At 39.3% G+C, this 24,382-nt stretch overlaps 1 protein-coding gene across 1 annotated transcript in view; it reads right to left on the bottom strand.

Moving 5' to 3' along the window:
* Positions 1–7,443: 7,443 nt before the first annotated feature.
* Positions 7,444–24,382, bottom strand: part of FHIP2A (FHF complex subunit HOOK interacting protein 2A) — a 34,021-nt gene continuing 17,082 nt past the window's right edge. Inside the window, exons 6-17 of the mRNA XM_059852014.1 lie at positions 23,964–24,257; positions 22,923–23,119; positions 21,643–21,757; positions 21,463–21,539; positions 21,167–21,359; positions 19,776–19,945; positions 18,796–18,939; positions 17,027–17,117; positions 15,170–15,313; positions 12,467–12,607; positions 11,590–11,693; positions 7,444–11,501 (exon numbers count right to left, since the gene is read on the bottom strand). Of these exons, the coding sequence (XP_059707997.1) occupies positions 11,396–11,501; positions 11,590–11,693; positions 12,467–12,607; positions 15,170–15,313; positions 17,027–17,117; positions 18,796–18,939; positions 19,776–19,945; positions 21,167–21,359; positions 21,463–21,539; positions 21,643–21,757; positions 22,923–23,119; positions 23,964–24,257 (1,776 nt within the window). The 3' untranslated portion in view covers positions 7,444–11,395. The remainder of the gene's footprint in view (positions 11,502–11,589; positions 11,694–12,466; positions 12,608–15,169; positions 15,314–17,026; positions 17,118–18,795; positions 18,940–19,775; positions 19,946–21,166; positions 21,360–21,462; positions 21,540–21,642; positions 21,758–22,922; positions 23,120–23,963; positions 24,258–24,382) is intronic.

The following is a 24,382-nucleotide window of genomic DNA, read 5'->3' as shown; positions in this document are numbered from 1 at the left end:
ATTATGAAAAATTTCTTCACTGAAAGTCTTGTGAGGCATTGGAACAGGGTGCTCAGGGAACTGCTGGAGTGACCATCCCCTGGATGGTGGATTTAAAGATGTGTAGATGTGGCAATGGGGGACATGGTTTAGTGGTGGTCTTGACAGTGCTGGATTAATGGCTGGACTCAATTATCTTAGAGGTCCTTTGCAACCAAAATGGTTCTATGATTCTGAATGAAAATCAAAATATATTCATGCTACAAAAACATGAAATATGGTTAAATGACTAATCTTGGGTTGGTAGGAATCTCTCTGTTTTTTCTTTTCCCCTTTCTCTTTTCCTTTTCTTTTTCCTTTCCTTTTTTCCTTTTATTCATTTTTTCTTTTGCCTTTTTTTTTTTCTTTCCTAGTCTTCATGCCAGGGTTTCCCCAGCAGCAGACATTTTTTAATGTATCAAGGCAGCATTATTTTGTGCAATCTGGAGAGGCAGAGTGCACAAGATGCACAGGTGTATACTTGTGCATGCATACCAAAATCTAGAACTGACTCTGTTTCTTTAAATAAACAGAATACATTCATTTAGCTTAAAATAGGACTCCTGTCAAGCTCCTGCCCTAGAGCAACTACCAATTGCACTGTCAAAATCACTCTCTGTGGTTCTGAAAAGGTTTCTTAATGAAAGAGCAACATTAGCTCTTTAGAACATTTTGTCCCTGAAGGATGCAGCAGCAACAGCCACAGAATGGTTTCTGGCTCAGACATGCTTATAAATGGTGGAAAACATAATGGTTCAATTCGTGATTATCAGCTCCTTGGAAATGCTTCACAACAGTGATTCAGGGAACCAAGAGACAAATGGATACTGAGAATGGTACCCACTGATGAGAGAGAGCTTTGTTCCCCACATGCACACTGACCCCCCTAAGAATAATTATGGTGTGAGTAGGTTGTCACTGAAACAATGCAAAAACCAGGGAATGAAATTATTTGGACCCACTCCAAAGAAAAATATGTTCTGGTGGAATGAAATTTTAGTATTTGCTGGATTAAATAATGATGATCATCTGAATGAAATTCCATGTTTCTGTTTTGGCAGTCTGGTCATACTGACTGTCACAGCAGCAATTTTTTATTCTGGATAAACCTGGAGGCAGCAGTGGAGTAGAATATGACTTGAGTAGATATGTTTATATTCAAACCAAAGAAAAAGAGCTTTTCATAAAATGCATGGTTGGAGACAGGACTTAGGTGTTCTCTTGTTTCTTTAATAGGGATGGTGTGGCTGCACTCAGCTCAAGTCTCCCAGCTGGAGCTGCAGCACCATTTAAATGTTGAAGAATGGTATTTAACAACAGCCTCATGCATATCCCCAGTCTGGGCTCCAGAGAGATTTCAGATCAAATGTCACTGATCTCAGGCAGGAAAAGCCCTCAAGCAGCTTTTCCACAGCATGGAGGGTATCAGGATCAAAACCAACAACAAAGCAGATGACATTTTTCATCAGAAGTATCTGTCCCTGCTTTGTCACAGTCTTCTCCCTGGCAGCAGGAGACTAAACTTTTCCTGGTGTGTTTGATCCTCTTACCTCCTATACTTGCAGCCTGTTCCAAGTGCCACATCAGCCCAGATGTAATTATCACAGAAAGAAGCAGCTTTTTCTAGACACAGAAAATTCCAGTGCCAATAATAAAACAGTAATAAAACAGTTAAAAGTGCCCTTCCCATGATCTACCCCATTTTCTGATGTTGTGGTTCCTTTCCCTGCTCCTTGGGGCTCAGTGGTTATGTTGGTGCTGGTGCTGAAGGTCACTGGTGCCTGGAGCCTTTCCCCAGGAGAATTGTGATGTTCATAGTGATGTTTTTATCTCATCTAAGACTTATTTGGGTTCATTTATACGTTTGCTAACCCATTTTATGCCTTGCAAACTCAGCACTAAACCTGTGGCCTGTTAACAGTGATGGCAATACAATACAACAGGGATTCACAGCTGCATTATTATGCTATTTTTAAGTTTCTCATTTGTTTGTCATCCAGCTCAGACCCTGCTAATACATTGCTCAAGGCAGGGGATCAGCAGAATATCAGGAGTTAACTTAATGAAAGCCAGCTCATTCCATACTGCACTCAGGGCTGGTGTCTCCTTGGCTGTTTATAAAATTCCATGGAGCATCTGGAATAAATGGTACTGAATTAATACAATGCTATAAATAGGTTAATCAGGTGGAACCTTCAGCTGCTGAAATAGTAGAGTTACACAATTATACTGACCTTGGCTCATTATGGTGCAAGTTTTCATTATCAAATTTCACTTCCAACCTGGAGGACTTCTCTATCTGGCATTTGGGTCAGCTTATGCTTGCAGTCCACACTTTTCCACTGAAGTAATAAACAATGAGGCCAATGTTGGAGCAATTTCTTAGGGGCTTCTGGTAATTGTTCATAAGCTGCTGGGCACAGAAATTTCTGTAGAAAACTGAGTCAGGACTAAGAAGTCAAGCCCCTTCTACCAAACAGTATAATACCTGAAAAGCTGAAAAAATGAATTTCACCTACATAGCTTGCACTTTAAAAATGTAAATGAAGTCTATACATGTAATTCCTCTGTGACAGCTTCCTCTATTAACAGACTAAGTCATCCATCTGTCACAGGGAGAGAAAAACCTATTTGCCACTCAAAACCACAAACTCAACAAAATTGCTCAGAATATTCAGCATCACCTCAGTGTGTGGTTAGTAAGCAAACTGCTTAAAAATAATGAAACAATTGGCAGCACAAGTGATCAAGGCTACAGAGTAAAATGTGCCTTGAAATGGCATCAACTGCTGCAGAGGCTGGCTGGGATTGTTAGCATGGCATTAATTACAGTTCCCACACCTTTGTTTCCTCCTGGAATAAAATAAAATATAAAAATAATGGTTTCCAGGATAAGTATATATGCCATAATCTCAAAGTACCTATCATAATGTATTTCCATTTTCTACCCCAGAAGTAAAAGGTAGAAACTTTCCATGTTGCAGCTTTCCCCTCTTAGGCAAGGCCAGCCAGAACAGTCCTTGCCAGCATCTCACTTGCCAGACATAAATTGAAGAGAGAGGAAGCTGTGGGCCTGTCCCACTGGTTGATCAAATCACATTTAATCATATCAAGGCATCTATTTTTTCATTATTCTGTTTGGTTGATATTTAGAAACAAAAAGGCAACCTTATTTTAGGACTTTGGCAATTAGAATTATATTAGTAGATCAAATTGACATTTGGAATTAATTATAAAAGGGGGGGAAAGGGTTTGTGCTCACTCTTGATCTTTTAGAATGTAAAAATATGGTCTGATAAGCATACTTGCCATCTTGGAAACATCAAGGTTTATTGTGATTTATTGCCTGATATTAAACCAACCCCTTATTTAATGATCTAAGCTGAGATCATGGCTACAGAGAAGAAGACATTATATATATAAATATATAAAAATATATATAAATATATTTATATAATGAAACTTCTCACACAATTTTGATGAATGATTTAGCCAGTATTACTACTACTTTTCCTAAATTTTGGCAAAAAGTCAGGGAACAGCAGAGTTTTAAGTGTTAATGGAAGGTCTTATTTACCAACAGCAAAGCAGCCTTCTGCTGGATGTCTCTGAACGGGTAATACTTCAGTTATTACTGGCTGAAGTATGTATTTTATATGATCCTGCTAAGTTTTTGCCAGTGTAAGCAAGGGGTGAATGCATTCCTTAGTAATTTGTGTTTGAGTGTTTGAACAAAGAAACAGCATCAAATAATAAAGTTTAAGCAATTAGAAATATTATAGATGACACATATTTCACATCTATTATATATATTATATAAATAGATATGAAATATTTTTCTCCTCTCATTGGTTTATCTTTACTTTGGTGGTAACTCTTTAAAATGCCCTCTGAGGGTTACAAACTGTTGTATTTCCATTGATCCCAGACAAGTTGTCCCACACATGCCAGAGCTGATCCAGGTCCTGTCCCTCTGCTGAGCTGTCACCAAACATGTCTGTTGGGAAGCTCAGAACTGCTGCCAGGTCCGTAGAAGATATTTATTGGTTTAAGTGTCTTTCTTTTAAACATGTCCAGGCTATCTGGTTTTCTTCAGTAACCACTTTTTTCTTAATTTTCATCCCTGTTTTTCCTTCTGAAAAACCATTATCAGAAATGTCACAAAGAGTTTGTGAAGCAGAGAGGGAAGACTGTGTGCATTCCTACTGACAGAAAGATTTCCATAGATTTCAGTGTGTCCAGGTTTTCCCTCTGAGCACTCCACCACGTTTGTTATGCAGATGGGATTTCCTCCTGTACAGATCCTGTACAGATCCTGCAGCTGGACCTGGGTGGGCAGAAGCAGCTCTGATTTCATCCATGCTGTCCATAACCCTGCCTGCCTGCTGAGCTGCACAAACTGCTGACTACTGAATCCTCAAGGTGAAGGAGAAGACAAAAAACATTTTCAGGGATTTGAAAGGATGGAATTAACAAGGCAGGAAAATGTAAGTCTAAAAGCCAGGATAAACAATACAAGGATATTTTTTTTCCCTTTCAGGAAGCTGAAAGAAAAATTGTCTGGAAATGTGCAGTGTTGATGGACAGCCTGCTAACAGTAAAAACAGGAGTCTCTGAAACGCTAAGAAATAAAAATTCATGACCCAAATTAAGAAATATGAACTTGACAGGTGCTTCCTGTGGATGTGGAGATGAGGGAAGTAGAAGAGGGTTTCTCAAGTAAAGGATAATGACAATGCAGAGAGCAGGTAATTTGTTTCTTCCCTCCAAGGCAGCTCAGCATGGGGGGATCCTGCCCTGCTAATCAAGGCGTGCCCCCGCTGCGTGCCATGGGTGCTGCATCTGCACAGGGGCTCTTGTGTCACTGAGTGGAAAGCTGAAAATTGCTTTCCTTAGGCTGCAGCAACTTCCCTCATTTAGAGGAGATGCTCAAGGGGATCAGTCCATCTCCCTGCTTTCCAGCAGAACAAACCCAAGTCATGCTGGAATCGTTCATCAGCTGGGAGTCTGAGGATGTAACTGTGTGTTTGCCTCACCTCATTGACACAGGCTGGTTCCCTTGTGAAGCACTCCATGGATTTTGTCCAGTCTGGCTTCAAAAGTGTGAGGTTACAGGTTCCTTCCACTTCTGATCTAGTGACATTCAAGGTCAGGAAGTTTTCACTGACAAGGAGTTTCAGTTTGCCTCAATGATGTTACTTCATTTGTAATTGCATTCTCATAAATTAAGGTTTCATAATTCTTTAAGTCTTGTTGCTTAAGTCTTCCAAACCTTTTTATTGGGAACTAATGTTCCTTTAACCCTAAGACTATAATTTAACTATGCTAAACTTAATTACCTCTGTTGCTCTCCTCTCCAAAATAAGATCTTTTGCTATTTTCTGCAGAACTTCCTGTATCCTGTCTCTTGTTATATGTATTACACAGCACAAAGACTTAAATTTTAACCTGCTTCATCTCTCCAAACTGGACTTCAGATACTACACATCTTCAAATATATAAAACAAATACCACATTTCTGCCATGCTCAGGGCAAACTACTGAAGCAGGTTGATCTGCACTATCTAGGACTCCCTGTGGAGGATACCCTCCCTGTTTTCAGAAGAGAACCGTTCACTTTAGAAAATGAGTTCCAACTTTTTGAAAATTAAGGTGATTGAGAGAATATGTTCCTCCAGCCTAACACAGAAACAGGCTTTTCCATTTCATGTGTTTCCTTGTTTTTCAGCCTGTAAAATGTTTCACTAGAGGAAGGGGATACCATACAAACCCCTATTGAGTTATGACGCTGTACAGCAGAAAGGCAAAGCTAGCAAGATGTATCTCCTTTTTTGTCAAAGTTCCAAGACACTGGCAAAGTTGTGAGTTCCACAGCACTGCTGTGGCAGATTTCATACCAGCAGCAGCATTAATTGTAATAATCAGCAGGAATTCAATGAAGCATAGTTGACAATGGATGTGCCATCCTAACAAGGGCAATCAAATAGCCCAGTGAGACACCATGTTCCAAGATTTTATCCTCACAGACATCTAACTCCAAAGGCAACCAGTCAAAACATGTGAAATTTAAAATTTCACACTCTCTTTTTGGCATTTCCAAGAAGCTTATGACACCTGAAAATTTTAATCCAACATATGCTTCACTTGATTCCTGAACGGCTCTTCAGCTCTTTCTCTCAGCATTCAAAAGGAGCCTCAGCTGATAAAAGATGCACCAGGAACACACAGTTCAGGCTGAAAGGGCTCATACAACCTGGGACAGATTCACTTCACTGAGCATTAATCCACTTTAATCCAATTGGATCACATACCAAACCAGCAAAATCCTTGAGGCTTTGACAGCACCAGTTCTGCTGATATTTAAAGGTTAACAAAATCAGTAGATCCTGTGCTACTTGTACCTACACTGAGAACTCTGGCTGATAATCTGTGCAGCGAGTTAATGAATATGAAGTAGAGACCACACACTGATAGCGCTCTTCATTTTTTCCCCCAATAGGATGTAGAGCCCCAAAATCTTGTATCAGAATGCAAGTGCCATAAGATAACCATGCTTCAATAACTCAGTCATTTCAAGAATATCAAAGTAAGAGAAAAATATAAGATGCAAAGCATTCCATTTTGATACAACTTCCTCACTGCTTGAGAAAGCAAAGACTCCCTAAATCTCTGAATGCCTCATGCAGGCACAGCAGATAAATAATCTGGGGTGGGAGATGACAATCTCTGAGACCAAGAGGATGGGAGAAAGATGCAGAGAGCTGTAATGAAAGCTGTCAAGTGCATCATCTTGCAGTAGCACTGTTCTTATTAAAGATGTAAGAGCACTTGCAGATGTTAAATACCGAGAAGGAACAGCTAAAAATCCAAGTGCAGCCCTCAGAGGGGAATCCTACAGAGCAACAAGATTTTTTAAAGGCTGATCAAAACTAGAAGGAAACCAAAAGTAGAAAAACCACACAACAAACACAATTTAAAAGTATATAAAAACATATATAAACCCTGGGTATAAAAGCCTTCCTGGAAGGCCTTGAAGGAAGAAACGATGCTTACTCACCCCCATGACATCTGTCTCCAACAAACCAATGTTGTAACTAATCACTCTGCACTCAAATGCAATAGAAAACTGAGGCCTTGACCAGCTGCAGTCTTTCTGGAAGGGTATCAAGGCTCCCAGGAAAGAGCTGATGTTAATCTGTGCCCAGGATGGCTCCAGCTTGCCCATTTTCCTAGGTTTCCCATTCCCCTGGGCAAGAGAATGCTGATTCAGTCCAAGCCCTGCACAGCAGCACAGGAAACGAGTTTATCCCAGAAGATGCTGTAGTGACAGACTCAAAATAAATGAGAACTTCAGGATCAAAGGCATGATGTAAAACGTTAAAACATATTCTGTCTCAAGTTCACCCATACAAAAATTATTACAGATTCTGTAATAATAGAAGCAGTTGCTTCACTGAAATTAATTTATTTTGAGAATATCCCTTTTAATCCTCCATGCATTTTTTAGCACAAAAAGTTGAGTTTTATCACAACCTCCTTCATAGAACTTAATATTGTATGTCTGGTAATGTGGCTGTTTCAACAATTCCTCATTGGAAATTCCCACATCTGTGAAACCTTGGCAACACTGTTAGTAAGTGACCTACACAAAGTTTAATAGAAAATTTTTACTGAATATCCTCTGTTTAATGTAAACAAGGCAGGAGGCAAAACAAGGAGTATATATTTTATATAATTACACTATTTTACAGGGCACAGAAAGCATTGAGGACATGGTTTGAAAACCCTGTATGATATGCAATTTCAGATATGGATTTTCCATGTAGCCCCAGGTCTACTCCAGGACTCTTTAATCTCACCAAGTCCTTCAGGTTAGTATTTCTTCTAGGAGGACAAAGAGCACTAATAAAATGTCACCTGTGAGATTGCACAGCAGGTTATGGTAGAAATTACCATGCATTTACAAAGCCATTCCATGATTACTTGTGCCCTGTAAAATGAAGTGTGGCAATCTTTACACTAATCATAGTGTAAGCAAGCTCGGAATTCTGGTCCTTTTATATATATATGTATATATATATATACATAGGTGATGTACAACCAGACTCAAGCTGTGCATCAAGTCACAGCTTTTATATTGCACAGACAAATATAGAGTAAGAACATTACACTGACAGAATCTGAATACCATGAATATTACAGTCATAGGAGAACCTAAGGACAAACTTGTTCTACCAGAGCTAGCACATGGCTTATTACAAAAATTTCTAAATCAGAGTCTAAATCAAATACATCCTATAAATGGAAAAAAAAAAATGGTGCTTCTATTTACACACATGTGCATCAGGATTAGAATGTGGTTTGGATCTGCTTTTTGAAATAAAAAAATTATTCTATCCCATCTCAAGTATTTCTATCTAATACCAGTGGCCCCATTCTTTAAGGTGATGAGCGCTTTCTTTCCCACTGACATCTGGAGGATCTGCACAAGCCATGAACTCTTCAGGCCAAGTATTTTCTCTGGTGGCCCTCTCTGGGTAATAAATAACCACATACAAACACATGCACACAGAAACAAAATGGGCTCCTCAATGACATGCATTGATCAAAAAGGTGAAAACATGGACCTGAACTAACTTCTAACCATTAAAAAAAAGTGCATGAAAAATGTCTCCACAAAAATAATTAAATGAGTTCCATCTCTTAAGAAAGATTAAAGCACTTTTAAAAAAATAAAGGTCATTGTCATCAGGTATGGTAATAAGGGTTTGTAGGCAGCACTCACAAAAGCAGTTTAGGCTAAAGCAACTTTAAGGATTGCTTCACTCCTGCGAGGATGGACCTATGTCTTATAGATTTATCAACTAACTAACATTTGGCTTGCAAGAGAACATCACCAATGTCAGTGGAGACTGAACAATCATAGCCTGAATTTAAGGGTGATCATACTTCTATCTACTTATTTTTCTCATGGACAAGTTTAAGGAGCTGTGTTTGCAGCTCTGCAGTGTTTTGCAGTAGAACACCACAGAGGCTGCAGCCTTTCAGGGTAATGAGTTCAGCTACCACTGAAAACAGCCAAACAAAGGAAGTGATGTTAATGCTTTCATTTGAGATCAGGCAACTCTTGAATGGCTTTATCAATTCTTATATTGCTCAGAATGCTTGTGCAAGTTTTGTCTAACATTTTGCTCACCTTCCTTCATAGCAGTATTATCACTTCCAGTTTCCACTGAAATTGGGACATTAGAAGTATTCTGGATCATATGCTTAAAAAAAATAAATAGATGATTTGAGGAAAAAGTAATTAAGCTCAAGCAAAACCAAAAAAGACCCAAATTCAGTAAAGCATCAGCATTTCTGCTCAACTGCTTAACTTTGTACATGTAAAAAGATTGTGATTTAAGGAAAAATACTTGAAATTAAGCTTATGTTTTGCTGAATTATAAATAACAAATGTATGCATCAAACGTCACTCTGCATAGACATCAACATGTTCTAAACTATGTGTCAGGTATTAAGTAAACTCCTAATGTGGACTGTCTGCAATGCAGATCACTAAAAATTATTTGCTATATGCAAGGTATGTTTCTCAAGAAGAAAAATGAAGTGTAATTTTTTCAAATTTTGTCCTACTATGCTACTTGGACCTGAAAACACTTTGGAGCTAAATGCAGAAAAAACCCAACAGGTGAAGAGGTAAAACATGCTTTTGTTTGCCAGAGAAATGCAACAGTTTTTACAAAAGTGTCCCAGTACGGGGAGCCACTGAATACAGATTTTACCCACCAAAACGCTTCCCCAGTTCCAGAACTGCTTTCTCCAGCTGAATCTGTATTGGAAGCTTTTACAGCAGGATGCTCTTCACTGGTGACAAGAATAAATTTAGCCCATTAACTGTGACACTGCTCTAATTAACCTGCTAACTTAGAAGGTCTCTTAACATCCAGCTTCCATAAATATTAAAAAACAAGACCTCAAAGGCATAGATAAAGAGCAGAATCTGATTCTAGGTACAGTCCTGTAAATCCAGAGCAATTCTAGTGACTGAATAAATTAGTCCATGTTTGCATATGAGCAATGACATCTGAAATGGGAATTAGTTGTGCAAACAGGGGGCAGGAAAGGAGGAAAGACAATGTAAACAGAAGGAGCTGAGCTCTACCTGGCCTTGTACAAAGGAGGGGAAAGGGGTCCTACCCACGAGTGTGGGGAGCAGGACAGGTCACTGGGTGTGACTGCAAGGTCCAGCACAGCCACCTGGCAGTGAGGACTCTCTGGAGGGCAGAAGCAAAGCACCCTGAAGTGGCCTCTGCTTGCAATGCCAGTGCCTGCCCAGGCTGATGGCATTCTTAGGGAAAAGGAGTCACTGAGAGGCATTCCTGCATCCCAGCACTGTGAAAAGCAGGTGCAAATTTTGGTCCTAAATAAGTTATCAATGCTTTAACTGAGTTGGCATCACTGTGATGGTTAGATAAGCAATAAAAATGTCTCTCAAAATAACAGAATGTTTATACTGCCAATTTTCAAGGCACAAAAGATTCTTAAACCAATTCAGACTAATACCAATTTTAAAGAAATTAAAAATACTGTTTCAGCAACCACTACTGATCACCTATAATTGTCACCTATAATGCCAAGGTGACAAAAATCAAACAACTAAGAGTTCCTATGTAAAAAGCTAAAGCAAATCTATTTACATGGATGACCTGGAGATCAACCACTTGGAATGGCAGAGACAAACATGCTACAAACATGTACACTTCAGATATATTTGTATTGGATGTGATGCCGAATCAGGATTAATTTCTTTAGTATTGATCTTAGACTGATAGATTTGTTGGAGTAAACCAATGAGGATTCAAGCTCAGAGTTATACTTAAGATCTACCAAAAGCAAAATGACCCCTCATTAACATATCCTGTTGTATATGGATTGGTGGATTTTTTTTTAACTTCTTCATTTTTAATAACACACGTTGCAACTATAGGTGTGTTTTTCTTTCATACATCCAACTGAAAAGAAAAAGAATTAACACATAAAAATGTTATAAAATTAATTTGCTTTTTTAAAACTAATATGGTCACAAAGAGCAAATTGGTGCACCTGAGCCCCAGGACATACACGAACCCAAACTCTCTAAACATTGTCATCAGAATAACCAAGGTCTGATGGCTGTGGTTCTTCATGCAGCTCTTCCCACAGTGTCTAGAAATGCTGCCTACTGGTTTCTCCCCAAATGCTTTTGCTCATATTCCAAGTCCATTTGCAATCTCAACATCTGGTGAAAGCAACTTGTCTTCCCAACATCCCCTTTTGTGCCACCTTGTCTCTGGGTGTTGTCAGGGACCTCCGGGGGTGGCTCGGCCCGGGCTGCTCAGGGCGTGGCTGAGGTGTGGTACTTGACAAAGGCGATCGCGGCCAGCTCCTTGCAGAACTCCTCCAGCACAATCACGCCCTCTAGTAACGTCATGTGGTCAATGCTGGGACAGGAAGAGAATTGCAGGGAATCAGACTGGCACACACAAACCCAGCCACGCGTCTCGGAGAACGTGCAGTGTGTTTACTCACATTGGCCCTTCTGGCTCCAAGCCCAGCAGGCGTTTTCTGACCAGCAGAAGTTTGGGAGTGAAATCTGGGATGCGCTGGATTCTGACCATGAGGTCCCCGACGACCTGTAAAGCCCAGGCCATCAACACACAAAGTTAACACCTCTGCAGAGTGCCTGGCAGCAAGGTTCAATGGCAGCCACAGTGCCCACTTCAGCATCCTCAGGCTCAGAGAACAACCTGCAGAGAGGCTGCTCTGCCCAGAAAGAAGGTGAGTGAGTGCAGAAAGCAAAGAAATACAAAAGCCTTACTTGCTCTTGTCACAAATGGCATTACTTATTTTAGTTACATCAATGATTAATTTGTCTTTTTAAATATTGACATAGACAATCAAACAGTGAATTCCTGGACCTAGGTCAAGCACAAGGGGAGAGAGTGAAGGCTGTATTTTGGAACAGGAGGGCTGCTGGGGAGAAAGGGAGCCAAGCCCTCTGTTACTATTGGCAGCATCATTAACAGGCTTCTGACCAGTTTAATAACAGCTGGTGCGTGGGGTAAGCAAGGGACTCTGAGGACACTGCAGTGTGACAGGCACCCAGCCAGCACTTCTAGGATGCAAATCTGGCAGGAAGAGATGGAACTGGAGAAGAAGGGGACTTTTGATAAATCCAGGACTTAACTGTCAAGAACACCCTTCATCAAAAAAAAAAAAAAAAAAAAAAAAAAAAAAAAGAGTATGAGCAGAGATATCCATGTAGGCCCAATCTTGATTCAAAATCAGCTTTCAATGACAAACATTTACCAAATTAAAATACCCAGCAACTACTACCCCTAATGACAAAGTTACTAAATATATTATTGCTGTACAGCCATGTGTAATTATTGCTGTGTTTACTCACCCTGACAATTACAGAGAAGAGAGACTTGCAGCCAGAGGCGAGGTTGACGTAAGGATCCAAAAGGTATTCGTGTATATGAGGATGGGGAAACAGGGACAGTTTGGACAACACTGACGTAACTTGTAAATTTACATCATAGGGCTGCAAAAAGAGGGAAACACAGTGCTTCGTTATTTTCATACTAGCTTCTTTTCATCCACCTCCTGTTTATTTAACTACTAGAACTTTTTACACAGGGTTATGAATAAATAAAGACAAAAAGTTAGATTAGAAGACAGGCCCAACCTCTGCTTTTCACAACAGCAGTGCTGTGAATATGACAATTGGGCATTAGATGTTATTATCTGTATTGCTGCTACAACCACTCGAAGCTTCTGCACACTTGTTTATTGCAGGGCAAGTCCTCTTCCCGTAAAATATTTCTTCAGCTAAAGAAATAGCATGGAATCAGCCTAGATTAAACATCTGCTTGCTTCTCCTGGGAAATTGTAAAGTATATGAGCTCAGGAAATTGCCAGAGACAAATCCATGTTTACAGCTAATATGTTATTTCTCTTCTACTTTATTTTTTTCTGGGAAAGAACCACTGCAGAAGGCCTGGCCATTTTGTGGCAGCAACCCACTGCAGATGGGACCAGTCCTGGGCTGGGAAAGCAACAGGAAATTCTGAGCTTCTCATCTACCTCCCTTTTCCAAATCAATCAAATGGGAGAGGCAACACTGTCAGATGCTGGAAAATGCTTATCAGTCATAAAGAATAAAATAGTACCTAAATTTCCAAGAAAAAAAAAGTGCCTAGTTTAAAGGATTTGACCATTCTAGTAAGAAACTTATTTCCATGAAAGCAAGCATTTTCATGGCTTCATTTTCATGGCTTCTTTATGTTTCAAAACTTTTTTTTTGCCTTTGATTTTGTCATCCCAGTGAAAACAAGCTGACATTTTAATTCAGCCCAGAATTTACAAACTAGTAGAACCTCCTTCCAATTATTCAGTGGCAGAACAGACTAAGTTGACAAGAGAGGGACAGACATTCCTTTGGCACACCTCTGTGTCAATCAACCTTGTTGATCTAAGTGGATTACATTTAATCTCTGACTGCATATTGGCAGTAATACCCTCACTGGCATCATCACACCGAGGAGGATTCAATGACCTCAAATTCTCATCTTTATGCTCTCCAGTTAGCATCCCACTGAAGAATAAGAGAACAGATTCTTCCCCTTTTCAGATCTGAGAGATTTGGATGAATTCAGCCTCAGATTAAGACAGATGCATTTAGCCATATCTACATGTCTAAGCTCTCATTAGCTGACTCACCAGAGATCTGACACTTCATACACCTGCCCACACACAAACATCTCCTGCCATCTCAGATGCTCCCAAGTATCTGCTGGTCTCTTGATGGTTCCACAGAGGGTGGATCCTACAAGATCTGTGTTTTAACCACAAACTTCTGGGAGTATATTGGACACCACAAAAATGGCAACAGATAGCTGAGCTCAGGCACCTGAGTGGAGCCTTCAGTCCACAGAGCTAAGGAAGCTGAGTGATTCACTTTGCACTGAAAGAGACACCTACTTGCCTTTCAGCCTAAGAGCCCCAGGGACTACTGGGGCTGCTCTGACAAAATTTCCACTGACTACACATGCCCACATAAGTAATATTTAGGTATCTTATTCTTGAATTTGTTTCCACACACTATTGCATTGCAAAGTTGCCTCATAAATCTTTTGAAATGAAGGCACTTATTTCTTCCAGTCAGTGGCAGTTATTTCTGCACTTGACACTCTAGCAATGGATTCATCCCAATCTCCTAACAAATGAAGCTTTCAGCCCCTGGACCACAGATGTTACAGGTAAAAGAGATCACTACATTTTGAGTTATTATTGCAGAGTTATTCTGCAGAGAGAGACAAAAATTCCTTCCATAAATCTATTCACTGCCTACCTAGCTGAACTGTAGGAGAAGGTCTTTAGAGCCGTTTCAGTCAGCCAATTCATTAGGAAGCTTTGAAGGTATGAGCATTATCTGGTGTTCACAAGAGGAGAAGGAAACAAAGGGATAACACGTGCTGCATTGTTCTGACAGATTGCTGTTGTGATTCCAACTAATTGAGAGCATTAAAGAAAGCTGCTTCTTCACACAGCGCTTTTATTTCTGTCCATATGTCAGCAGACTCAGTTAAATAGCCCCATATCAGATAAATTCTAAAAAAAATCCCTGTAGCTAAAAAGATTAAACCCAGGAAATTTTGAAGTTCAGGAAATTAAAAAAAAATCTTTGGGTACAGTCAGTTCCACAGAAATTTGTAATAGCAGGAGGAAGAAGGTAGTGTCTAGTACATGAGGTCTTTGAAACAAGTTACTTCACTTGTGTGCCTGAGCTATCTTCTGTCAGAAATGAGGTTAGTGAGAGCTACCCCCTCTGCAAAGCTTTCTGGTATCACAGATTCATACCAGAGTGTTCCCATGAACACTCACAGAGCTGATCTAGAGGCTACTCCTGGCTTCCTGCACATGTTCCTTGTGCTTTTATATGTGCAAATGGCTCTTGTCAGGCTTATGACCAGGAACGGGCACATTATACAATAATATGACACTATAATAGAGAGTGATGGGAATTCACAGGACCTGATGGTGATCAGCTCTTTAAAAGAGAAGAAAGTATCAGAAATGGAATTCTTAACTTGTTTTTTCTTACCTGATCAAGAATCCTCCCCATTCTTTCAAACAGAACTTTCAAGAAGTGTCCTTCAAAAAATGACGCTTCTAAATTGCACTTTTCCAAAGACCTGGGAGATCCAGGCCACTCCCACCGTAAGCAAATGACACAATAATCCCGGAACTACAAAAAAGTAGTGAGGAAAACACACTTCAATGGAAACTGGAAACTGTTTCATTTCCTTTGATAGTCCATACACCTTAAAACCATAATCTGTAGCTAAATTACAAATCTAAGCTCAAAAAGATCAGTCATTCTAAAGTAAACACTATCAGTAAAACAACTATCAACAGGCACCTCATTTTTCTGGGGATATTCCTGCTACTAGGAGAGTCTGAGAAGCAGTGAGTGGGGAACAGAGCTCCCAAAAAGCAGCTGGGGCCAAACACAAAGCAACACCAACAATACACAACTTAATCAGGGTTCTTTTGAAGCAGGAATTGCATTCTTAACCATCTTCTTGTGAGTAGATTTCCACACTTCTACTGCATTATATGTAGCTGATCTTGCTATCCAAACCATTCTGCTCCCTAATTCCCAGCAGGAAAGGCACGTGTACATGCAGAACATACAAACGAAAAGTATTTCAGGGCTTCCTCTTCCCTCTCTTTGTTTCCTAACACCCCTGGCAGTCTTTCTCTACCTTGCCCCATGTTTGCTTTGGGCTGCCTGATGCCTCACTTGCAAGGAATTACACCTTGAAAGGAGCACAAGTTGAAGCAGAGAAAATAAAGAACATAGGAAGAAATGGAAGCAAAAGAATCAGAAAACAGACTCAAAAATTCTGCATTGATTGTAGCTTGCCTACTACTGCAGGCTTCCAGGAATAGCAATAAGGAAGCAGAACAGCTATTTGGATGTAATAACAGCAACAGGCAGGGCTACTCTTAGGGGGGAAATATTTTAACAGTAGCCATATCATCGTCAGGAAGTGACAGAAACCAATTCGGCTCTCTAATAACTCCCAGTACACTCTTTTTCCCAAGACATGAATGAAAGACGAAGATGATAAGTGGTTTCTGGCATCCAAGAATACAACATAGGGGAATTTTACATCAACCTTTGTTTCCTTATTCTCTACTTTCTATTCCCTTTCTTTTCAGGAGAGACTACAGATGAAGCAATATAAATACAGAAATCCAACGTCCCATCTTTAGCAGCTGATAACGTAATTCCAAGGTTATGGAATTTTTGAATTACCTACTAAATATAGCTTTCACTTACTCTGTTCCTTTGCAAAAATTTTTCTATTCTAGAAGATTCACAGGGTTTCAATAAGAAAGCTGCAAACAAACAGTGACTGTCCTCTGACCAAGGAAACTGTGTTTGTAAAAGCAAACCTTGCATTTATTTCTAAACAGTAAATCATAAAGCTTTCCCTGCCTACCTCACCTCCCAGCTTCAAACCTGAATGCCTTAGGCTGTGCATTCCCTGAGATGAGCCTTTATTTGCAAAGTCCCAGATTGCATAACTCCTATGCAGCATTTTAATTTCTCTTTAGTTCTTTCAAACAGCTTGGCAGGCAATTCTCCAAGAGAATGCAGATAAATGCAGAAGCAAATTAAGAATCTATCTGCAGTTCAGGTTTTCTCTCACTGTATTTGTTGTATGAATATTAATGCATTTAATGTCATCCATTATTCCCACTAGTGCAATACAAGGTGAATTCATCATCAAAAGTTCTCCAAAGGTAAGTTTTCATTAAAAATGAAAATTGAATTTTCCCATCTTCCATTACCAAAAGATGCATTTAATAGGACTATTTACAGAACCATTTCTATATTCTCACCAGCGTTTCAAACTCTCAAGGACTAAGGAAGAGTTCACTGACTTACTTGTCTGTGGGCATCTCTGAGGTAAGTATCATAACCTGTACCCTCCACATGGTATGATGACTTTGCTTCATCAGGTACAAGACAGAGAAAACTGAAGAGAAAAAAAGTACATTAATGACTATATTCCACAGAGCACCAGATCAATACTTCCTCATCATCTGTTGCAGTGTACACACAATGCTGAACTGTCTGGCCAATTAATCCACAGACTCTACCAGAACTTTTTGTGAAGAACAGAGAACACAAAATCTATTTAAGCCTACCTATTCCAACTGCTATAGGTAATAACAAGGTATATACTTGAGAAGTTTTGTTTCTGGCACTAGAGCATTTTCTGGGGAATCAGCAGACAGAATGGAGATTAAAGGGAATATTCATAAATAGATCAAGTATTTGCTAAAGGTCAGACTCCATCTTACTATAGCTGAAACAAAATATACTTGGGAATAAATGAACCAAAAGAGAAGATGAATTACAGATAAAATTCTTCTTAACCTACTTCATGGGTAGTTTTATTTACCAGTTTGTTGAGGCAAAAAAATGAACATCTAAGACACACTAGGAGTATCTGCATATAAATGTCCCTGTTACAACTATAACTGCCTTTGTCAGGTGTGTAGGCCAACACTCTGTCCTTATTACTTCACCAATATCTGACATAAAATGCATCAGGAAATTCTGAATAATATTAGTAATTTTAAAACAAATAAATTAAACACATTGAAATTTCTGGACAGCAAAATAAAACCCAGTCTTTGGACTCTGATTTCAAATTTCAGCCTTCATTATATCCCAAGAACTGCTGGACACTCCTGTAGAATTTATATACAGAAATATGTAGGAACTGACTTTTCATGTGGATTTCATCTTATCTCAAAGAATACAAATTTGCAGGATACTGCAAATCAGAAAACATTTCTATTCCCTGATGCAGGTTACTTGAGATGAATTTAGGAGAGTGTTCTTTGTGTCTTTGCTCCAAACCATGTCCACCATAAACTATAAATAGCAATACTGGGGGAAAGAGGGCAAGAAGTGATGATGTCACTGTGTCCTGGCTGTCCCTGGGCTGTTTGCTTCCTCTGGCTAACACCTTTGATTATTTCTGGGCAGGCAGATAGGTCAGCACTGACACACCAGTGCTGCTCTGCTACCAAGTACTGACAGAGCAAACAGCCCTCATCCTAATATTAGTTCCTAAGAGAATTACCATCAGTAAGTTGCTTAGAGCAGAGCTTGTCCTCCTTGTGATATCCAATTTGCAGTGAGTCTGACAGGCACTGTGGTATGTCACAGGTGACACAGGTGCCCCCTGACTTTCAGGGAACAGAAGGTTATCTCTAGCATGGCAATTATTTCCTTTCATGTATGTGTTTATGGAACTTTGAAGTTCTAAGGAAGACTGAGGGACTTTTTTCCCCTGAAAGGTTTATGGCAAGGCTCCCCAGACTTGTCCAGGAAGGTTAAGTCCCGTAACAGCATTTTAAGTACAGCAAATATTTCTGCAAAAAGCAACTTTTATAATTGTGAATTCTGAGTATTCAACCATTAGCTGCAAAGTTCTTCTATTTCTCTCATTTATGTTGAATTAATGCAAGCTCTAATCTTTCAGAAGTAGCTTTCTGATAAAATGCCACAATTTCCTTCTGTGGAGTAATTTTCCCAGCTGGCACAGAATAACATCCATTACAGAGTACACATTTAATTTGCACAGTGTGTGCAGACACCCACACATTCAGACATTTCCTCAAGTCTTTGTTTCAACTCACCTATTTACAATTTTATGAACTTCAGTCTTCCCATCATTTTTCGGATGTTCTGGACTGACAGGTGGAGAAGCACTGAGCCACTCCTGAGCTGACAGTGTGTTATCTGGAGACAGATCAGTAAATAATGGATCTTCCTCCAGATCTCTGAAATTACATTAGACAAAAACATAATCATCCACAAAATGTTATGGAAGGCAGGAAAATCTCTGGGTCACAAGGCAGGCTGTTTTCCTTCTCTGAACAATGAGGATGTTTTCCAGAACATACAAAATATCCACAATGTATTACATAATTAATATGCAGAAATACCAACCTTTGCAAATACCCAACAATGTGAAGAACAGACGAGACATTTCTGACTTGGACAAAATTACTGCATCAAGTCACTCAAAACTTCTTAGCCATATTTGTCACATGAGGGAGTTCTACTCCAGGACATATTTTAATTATTCTAGATGACTAAAATAGTTTGTGTGGCCAGTCCTTACCTCTCCTTCACTAAAACATTGAGTTATAAGAGTTACCTAGCATATACATTTTATGTAGTGCCTCACTCTTTTATTTATTTATTTAATGTAGTGCCTCAGAAATGTTCTTCCATCAAAAATCACTACGAACATAAATGTAAGCAAAACACTGAAGTTATTGACTGCAAGAATATTCTCACTGATTGCAATAAAATATGCATAGATTTAAGCTTGGTAGATGCATAAATACATCGAGACACGAAGACCTCTGAGTGTCTATTGTTCTGCAAAGAGGCTTGTGGTAATTTTAGATTTTCTGTTCCTGTTCTAAGAGTTTCCATAAGTTGCTGATGTCAGAATTTCTGCACCACTTTACGGATATGGATTAATACATAGAGCACTCAAGTGCTCTCCAGGCTCACTTTTCTTTCAATTACTGGAAAAAAACCTGTTTTGTTCTAAAAATAAGGATCCAAGTTACTTGTTGTGAAAATTCTTAAAAATGAAACTTACACTGCTCCAGCAATCTGTCCATTCTCTACCACATCTTTATCTTCTTGACAGGGAGGCTTGTATTCCATGTAGTTTCTTTCTTCCAAATTTCTCAGAACCAAATTATAAAGAATGTGCTCATTGGGTTTTTGCAAAAGGTGCTCAAACATTCGTAAAGTCATTATGCTGATCTGCAACAGAAAGAGTAAAACCTCAATAACCTGATGCAATGCTGCCCTGTGCTTTTTGCCTTTTATCTGCTTTGTCCATCCTAGAACATTGCAATTACTTATTGACATTATGGAAGGAAACAAAATCATAGGAAAAAATAGGAAATTATGATGCTACATGTGGTATGAACATGGATGAAGAGTTCATATACATTTGAAAATCACTATGGGAATGTTGTTTTTTTTTTTTTTTTTCCTGTTAAAATACCTGTTAGGAAAATCTGCCAAAATAACAATACAAACAATGTACAGAGAACTCAGAATTTAGCTTTCTGTTCTACAGTTAGATCCATGCTGGAAGATGATTACCATTGTGCAAATGAGACCCACAACAAGACTTAAAGTTACTAATAAATAACAATAAAAAAAGGAAGTAACACTGGGATATTGTGACTAGATCTATAGGCTAAGATTTTTACATGGAGATGTTATGTAGGCTTTTAAAGGAACACTGGCTTCAAGCAATACAAAGACAATTTTTCAAGACTGCTAGAGAGTGCTTAGCTTTGCAAAGATAACTGATTTACGGAGATAACTCATTCTGACAGGGTGAGCAGGTAGGCATACTGAATAAATGGATATAAAAAAAGCACAGATTTTTATTTCAGGCAAGCTTGGTTTTTATTTGAAAAAGTGGAGGGCTGAGGTTGTTTCATGGAAAAAATGAAGCAAGTAGCTTCTGAGGAGGGATGTTACTGAAGTAAATTGTTTTAATGATGCTTAGTGTATGTAAAGAGCTTAAAGTTATCACATCATCTTTTAATTGGCACTGCATATATCCTCCAAGCACACTTAGTTTTTATCTGTATCTTATATGATAATAAGACAGAACTGACACAACATGGAAAATAACAGCAACAAATTAAAATGCAATTACAAAAGCTCAGTTCACTATATCTTACAGACAAGAAAGTCTAACTGGATATGCATAGTGGGCACACAAATTCACAAAAAAATCTTTAACCAAAAAAAAAAAGGAAATATTAAGGAAATATTGCTAGGTGGAGAAAACAGATTGACTTTATTTTCTAAAGGGAATTTTTAGGGCCAGGAGCCAGAATTCTTTCTTGGGAAAAGATGTTACTGGACACAAATATGAGAAGTCCTCACAACGGTGTCCTTACAGACTCTCCAGACTCCAGAACTGGCCAGCAGACATTCCCGTGTCAGATCAGCCCTCACCTCATCAGAAATGTGATCACAGTGCTCAATCAGCCTGTGCCGCAGTGGATGCCTGTTGATGTCTGTCAGGGTTTCTGGCTCTCTGTGCTCTCCAAGGATGAAATACACCAGTTCCTGCAGCAGCACATCTGAAGTCACCTGACGAACAATGCGGTGCAATAGTGCAGTTGATGTGAGGATTCCAATCTCTGAACTGAATGAAACATTTCCATATCAGATATGGAGTGGATTTCCACTTCCCAAAAATCAGCTTGATTCAGACTCTGTTCTGTTGTGTCTGGTAGGATGCTACTCACGTTTGCATCAGCTGAGGTTCCATAACATCAATGAAGAATCGTTCCCGCACAGCTTTTGCCATAGCAACAGCAGTTGTCTGAAACAAAAGTACAAAATGGTGTGTCTCAAACTCAGAAGCTAGGAAACAACTGGAACTACTTATTTGCTGAATATTTGTATCATCTGAACACAATTCAAACCTTTTGTGCTTCTTTGATGAGTTGATCACAGTAGTCAAACCAAGAAAGAAATGAAATCAATGCTCTTTTCCCTGGAAAAGCAGATGCGTCTTCTTTGTGGCTGTAGGAATCCAAACTAGAGCACACAGAGGAAAAATATTTCTTTAGTCTACAAGTAGTTGAAGAATCTTGGACTCTATTCTTACTGAACCTAACACAATAATTAATGACCTACTTGTAATGAAGAGAACATTAAAAATGCTTTTCTGTTGATCTCTATGGATCCTGCAGTGCCATCACAACAAAGATATTCAGTGCATGCTGAAGGAAAAAGTGTTTCTGGAGTCAGAAGGGAAAACTGATCACCAAGTCTGTTCTCCCAGAATACACAGACTACAGAAAATGAATCAGTAACTGCTGTAGTCACAGAACCATAAAATGAAGGCATTTGTTCTTCTCTACTCTGTAAGTGACCTCAGGCAAGTCGACCAAAACCACACAGTGTATACCTGAACTAGAGTGTATCTTTCAGAAAGAAACATCTATCTCAATTTAAGGTCTGTAAGGAATAACAAATACACAACTTTCTTTGGTAAAAAACTCCACTGTTTATTTATCCCACAATTTAAAGGTGTGGGTTTTCCCCTTCTAATTTCAAACTCCAACCACCAGAAATTTTGCTAGGCATTTTGTAAATACTTTCCTTCGTCTCAGTACTAACAGATCAGGAGCAAGTCATAATAATGAAGGCAGAGCGGGGAAGATAAATGTTTTAAGAATCTAAATTACAAGCAGTTAGGATAACAGGCATGTATCTTTTGCTTCATGCTAATTACTTATGAAGCAACTCTTTCCTTCTTCTTTTTTCTGCAAAAATTTTGCAACAACAGCCTGTTAACAAATAGACCCTTCCTGCCCCTCAGAGCAGCTCACGATACTCACTGTGTACAGTGAGAAGTTTATGCTTCCTAAATCCTTGATATCTGCATGAGAATATTAATCCACACACGATACTACAGTGACATCACTAGAAACTGCTGATGTAATCCAGTGGAAAAACTTGCCCCCTGAGGAATTTCTGCCAGGGACTGGCAGGCAGACCTGGCCCCATGTCAGAAATCACAGGTACACAGGACACCTAAAGTGCACCACTGCGCTACAGCTCTATCTCAGCTCTGCCCTTGAGGCTTTAGCCTCTGTGTGTGGGGGAGTATTTTATACACATTATCCACCTATCCAATTAGTTTCAGGGAAGGGTGTAAAGTCACTTTGAGTATTAAATACAAAAATAAAATTCTTACCCCCAGTTAATTGCCTCCACTGTTTCAATGTCTAAGGGATCCAGTGACTGAGGCAAGGCTTTGTAGAGGGTGGCCAGCCTGTCTGTCAACAATTCACATAAACAAGTGCTTTGAGTCAGGCACTTGGCAGCTGCTGGTTCTGGCAAACTCACCAAAAGCATGAGACCTTCACAGGCCTTCACTGCTATCCGGCCGTCCTGGCAGAAGGGCATGGAAGAATTAATCAGAGGGTGAATGAAGGCCACTGGAAATCAAGAAGCAAACACCTTCCAAACAGAACCTCTCCATTCCCCCACAGCGACTGAATACATTTATTTTTGTTGCCTTCTCAGCCATTAACTCTAGTGAATTTGGATGCTACAAAATAAAGATTCTCACTTGATTTTGTGTGAAATACAAGAATGCCAGCTGCAACCTTTCAGCTGAGAGAACTAGAGCTGTAGGTCAAGATACCAAATCCTGTAAACCACTCATGTAACAATAACAAGGTACAGTGGTAGACTTGGTCTGCTCTTGCCACTGCTGCAGTAATTACAGGCTTACCTAAACCTCTTCTAAATTATCTGAAAGAATCTAAGTCTGGATTTGATGATTAAGCTGGGTAAGACATACAACAGGCTTTTTTAAAAGAAAACCCACTCCTAGAGATAGCTCAGTGCCATTACAAAGAGAGTGCATTTGGTTAATTGAAGGTAGTTTTAAAAACATTCTCTTCTGATATATTTAACCTTCTGATTATTCTGTGCATTTTTTTCTGTGAAACATACGGCACCCTATACAAGGTTCTTAAAAAACCCACTTATTTTACCATCAACAAGCTTAGTAATTATTTTCTGAAATAGTATTTTTACTTTAATCTGAATTTACAAAGAAAATTGCCAATTTACTAAAAGTGCCTGCAAAAACTCTCACTTATTATAGCTAAAATACAGTGTGTTTATTCACTCCCTCTGTCCACTTCACACAGCATCCAACTATTTCATTTTATCACACAGAGTGGAAAAAACCCCAAAAACCAAATTAAAAAAAAAAACAACTCACAGGACTTTTAGTGAGGTTTAGCAGAGAATTCACTAAATTATAGTCTTGATTTGGACAAGCAGTGGAGGACTCAGGTGATGATGTGACATTGAGTTCATCCAGACTGAAAGAGAGCTCCTCTGCCTGTTGTGGGAGCTCATCTTCCTTCTCCATGTGCTCGGCTCCGGCAGCACTGGGCATCTCCTCGGGCTGGCCAGGCTGCCCTGTGTCTGTTGTCAGAGACTCTTGGTCTTTGATCATGTCTTCTGTGATTACACTTGCTGATCCTTGGAGAGCCATTGCCTTTAACTTACTCTGCAAAGCATTTTTTGGAATTACACAGCTGAAATTACTGTTCATCCTGAAGCAGGAGTTTACTAAAAGCAATTTTTTTAACATCAACATTTTAAGTAGTCAAGGCTGGATACAGTAACCATGTA

The sequence above is a fragment of the Haemorhous mexicanus genome, chromosome 7 (assembly GCF_027477595.1).
Source record: "Haemorhous mexicanus isolate bHaeMex1 chromosome 7, bHaeMex1.pri, whole genome shotgun sequence".
NCBI lineage: Eukaryota > Metazoa > Chordata > Aves > Passeriformes > Fringillidae > Haemorhous > Haemorhous mexicanus.
This window is presented reverse-complemented; position numbering and strand designations above follow the sequence as displayed.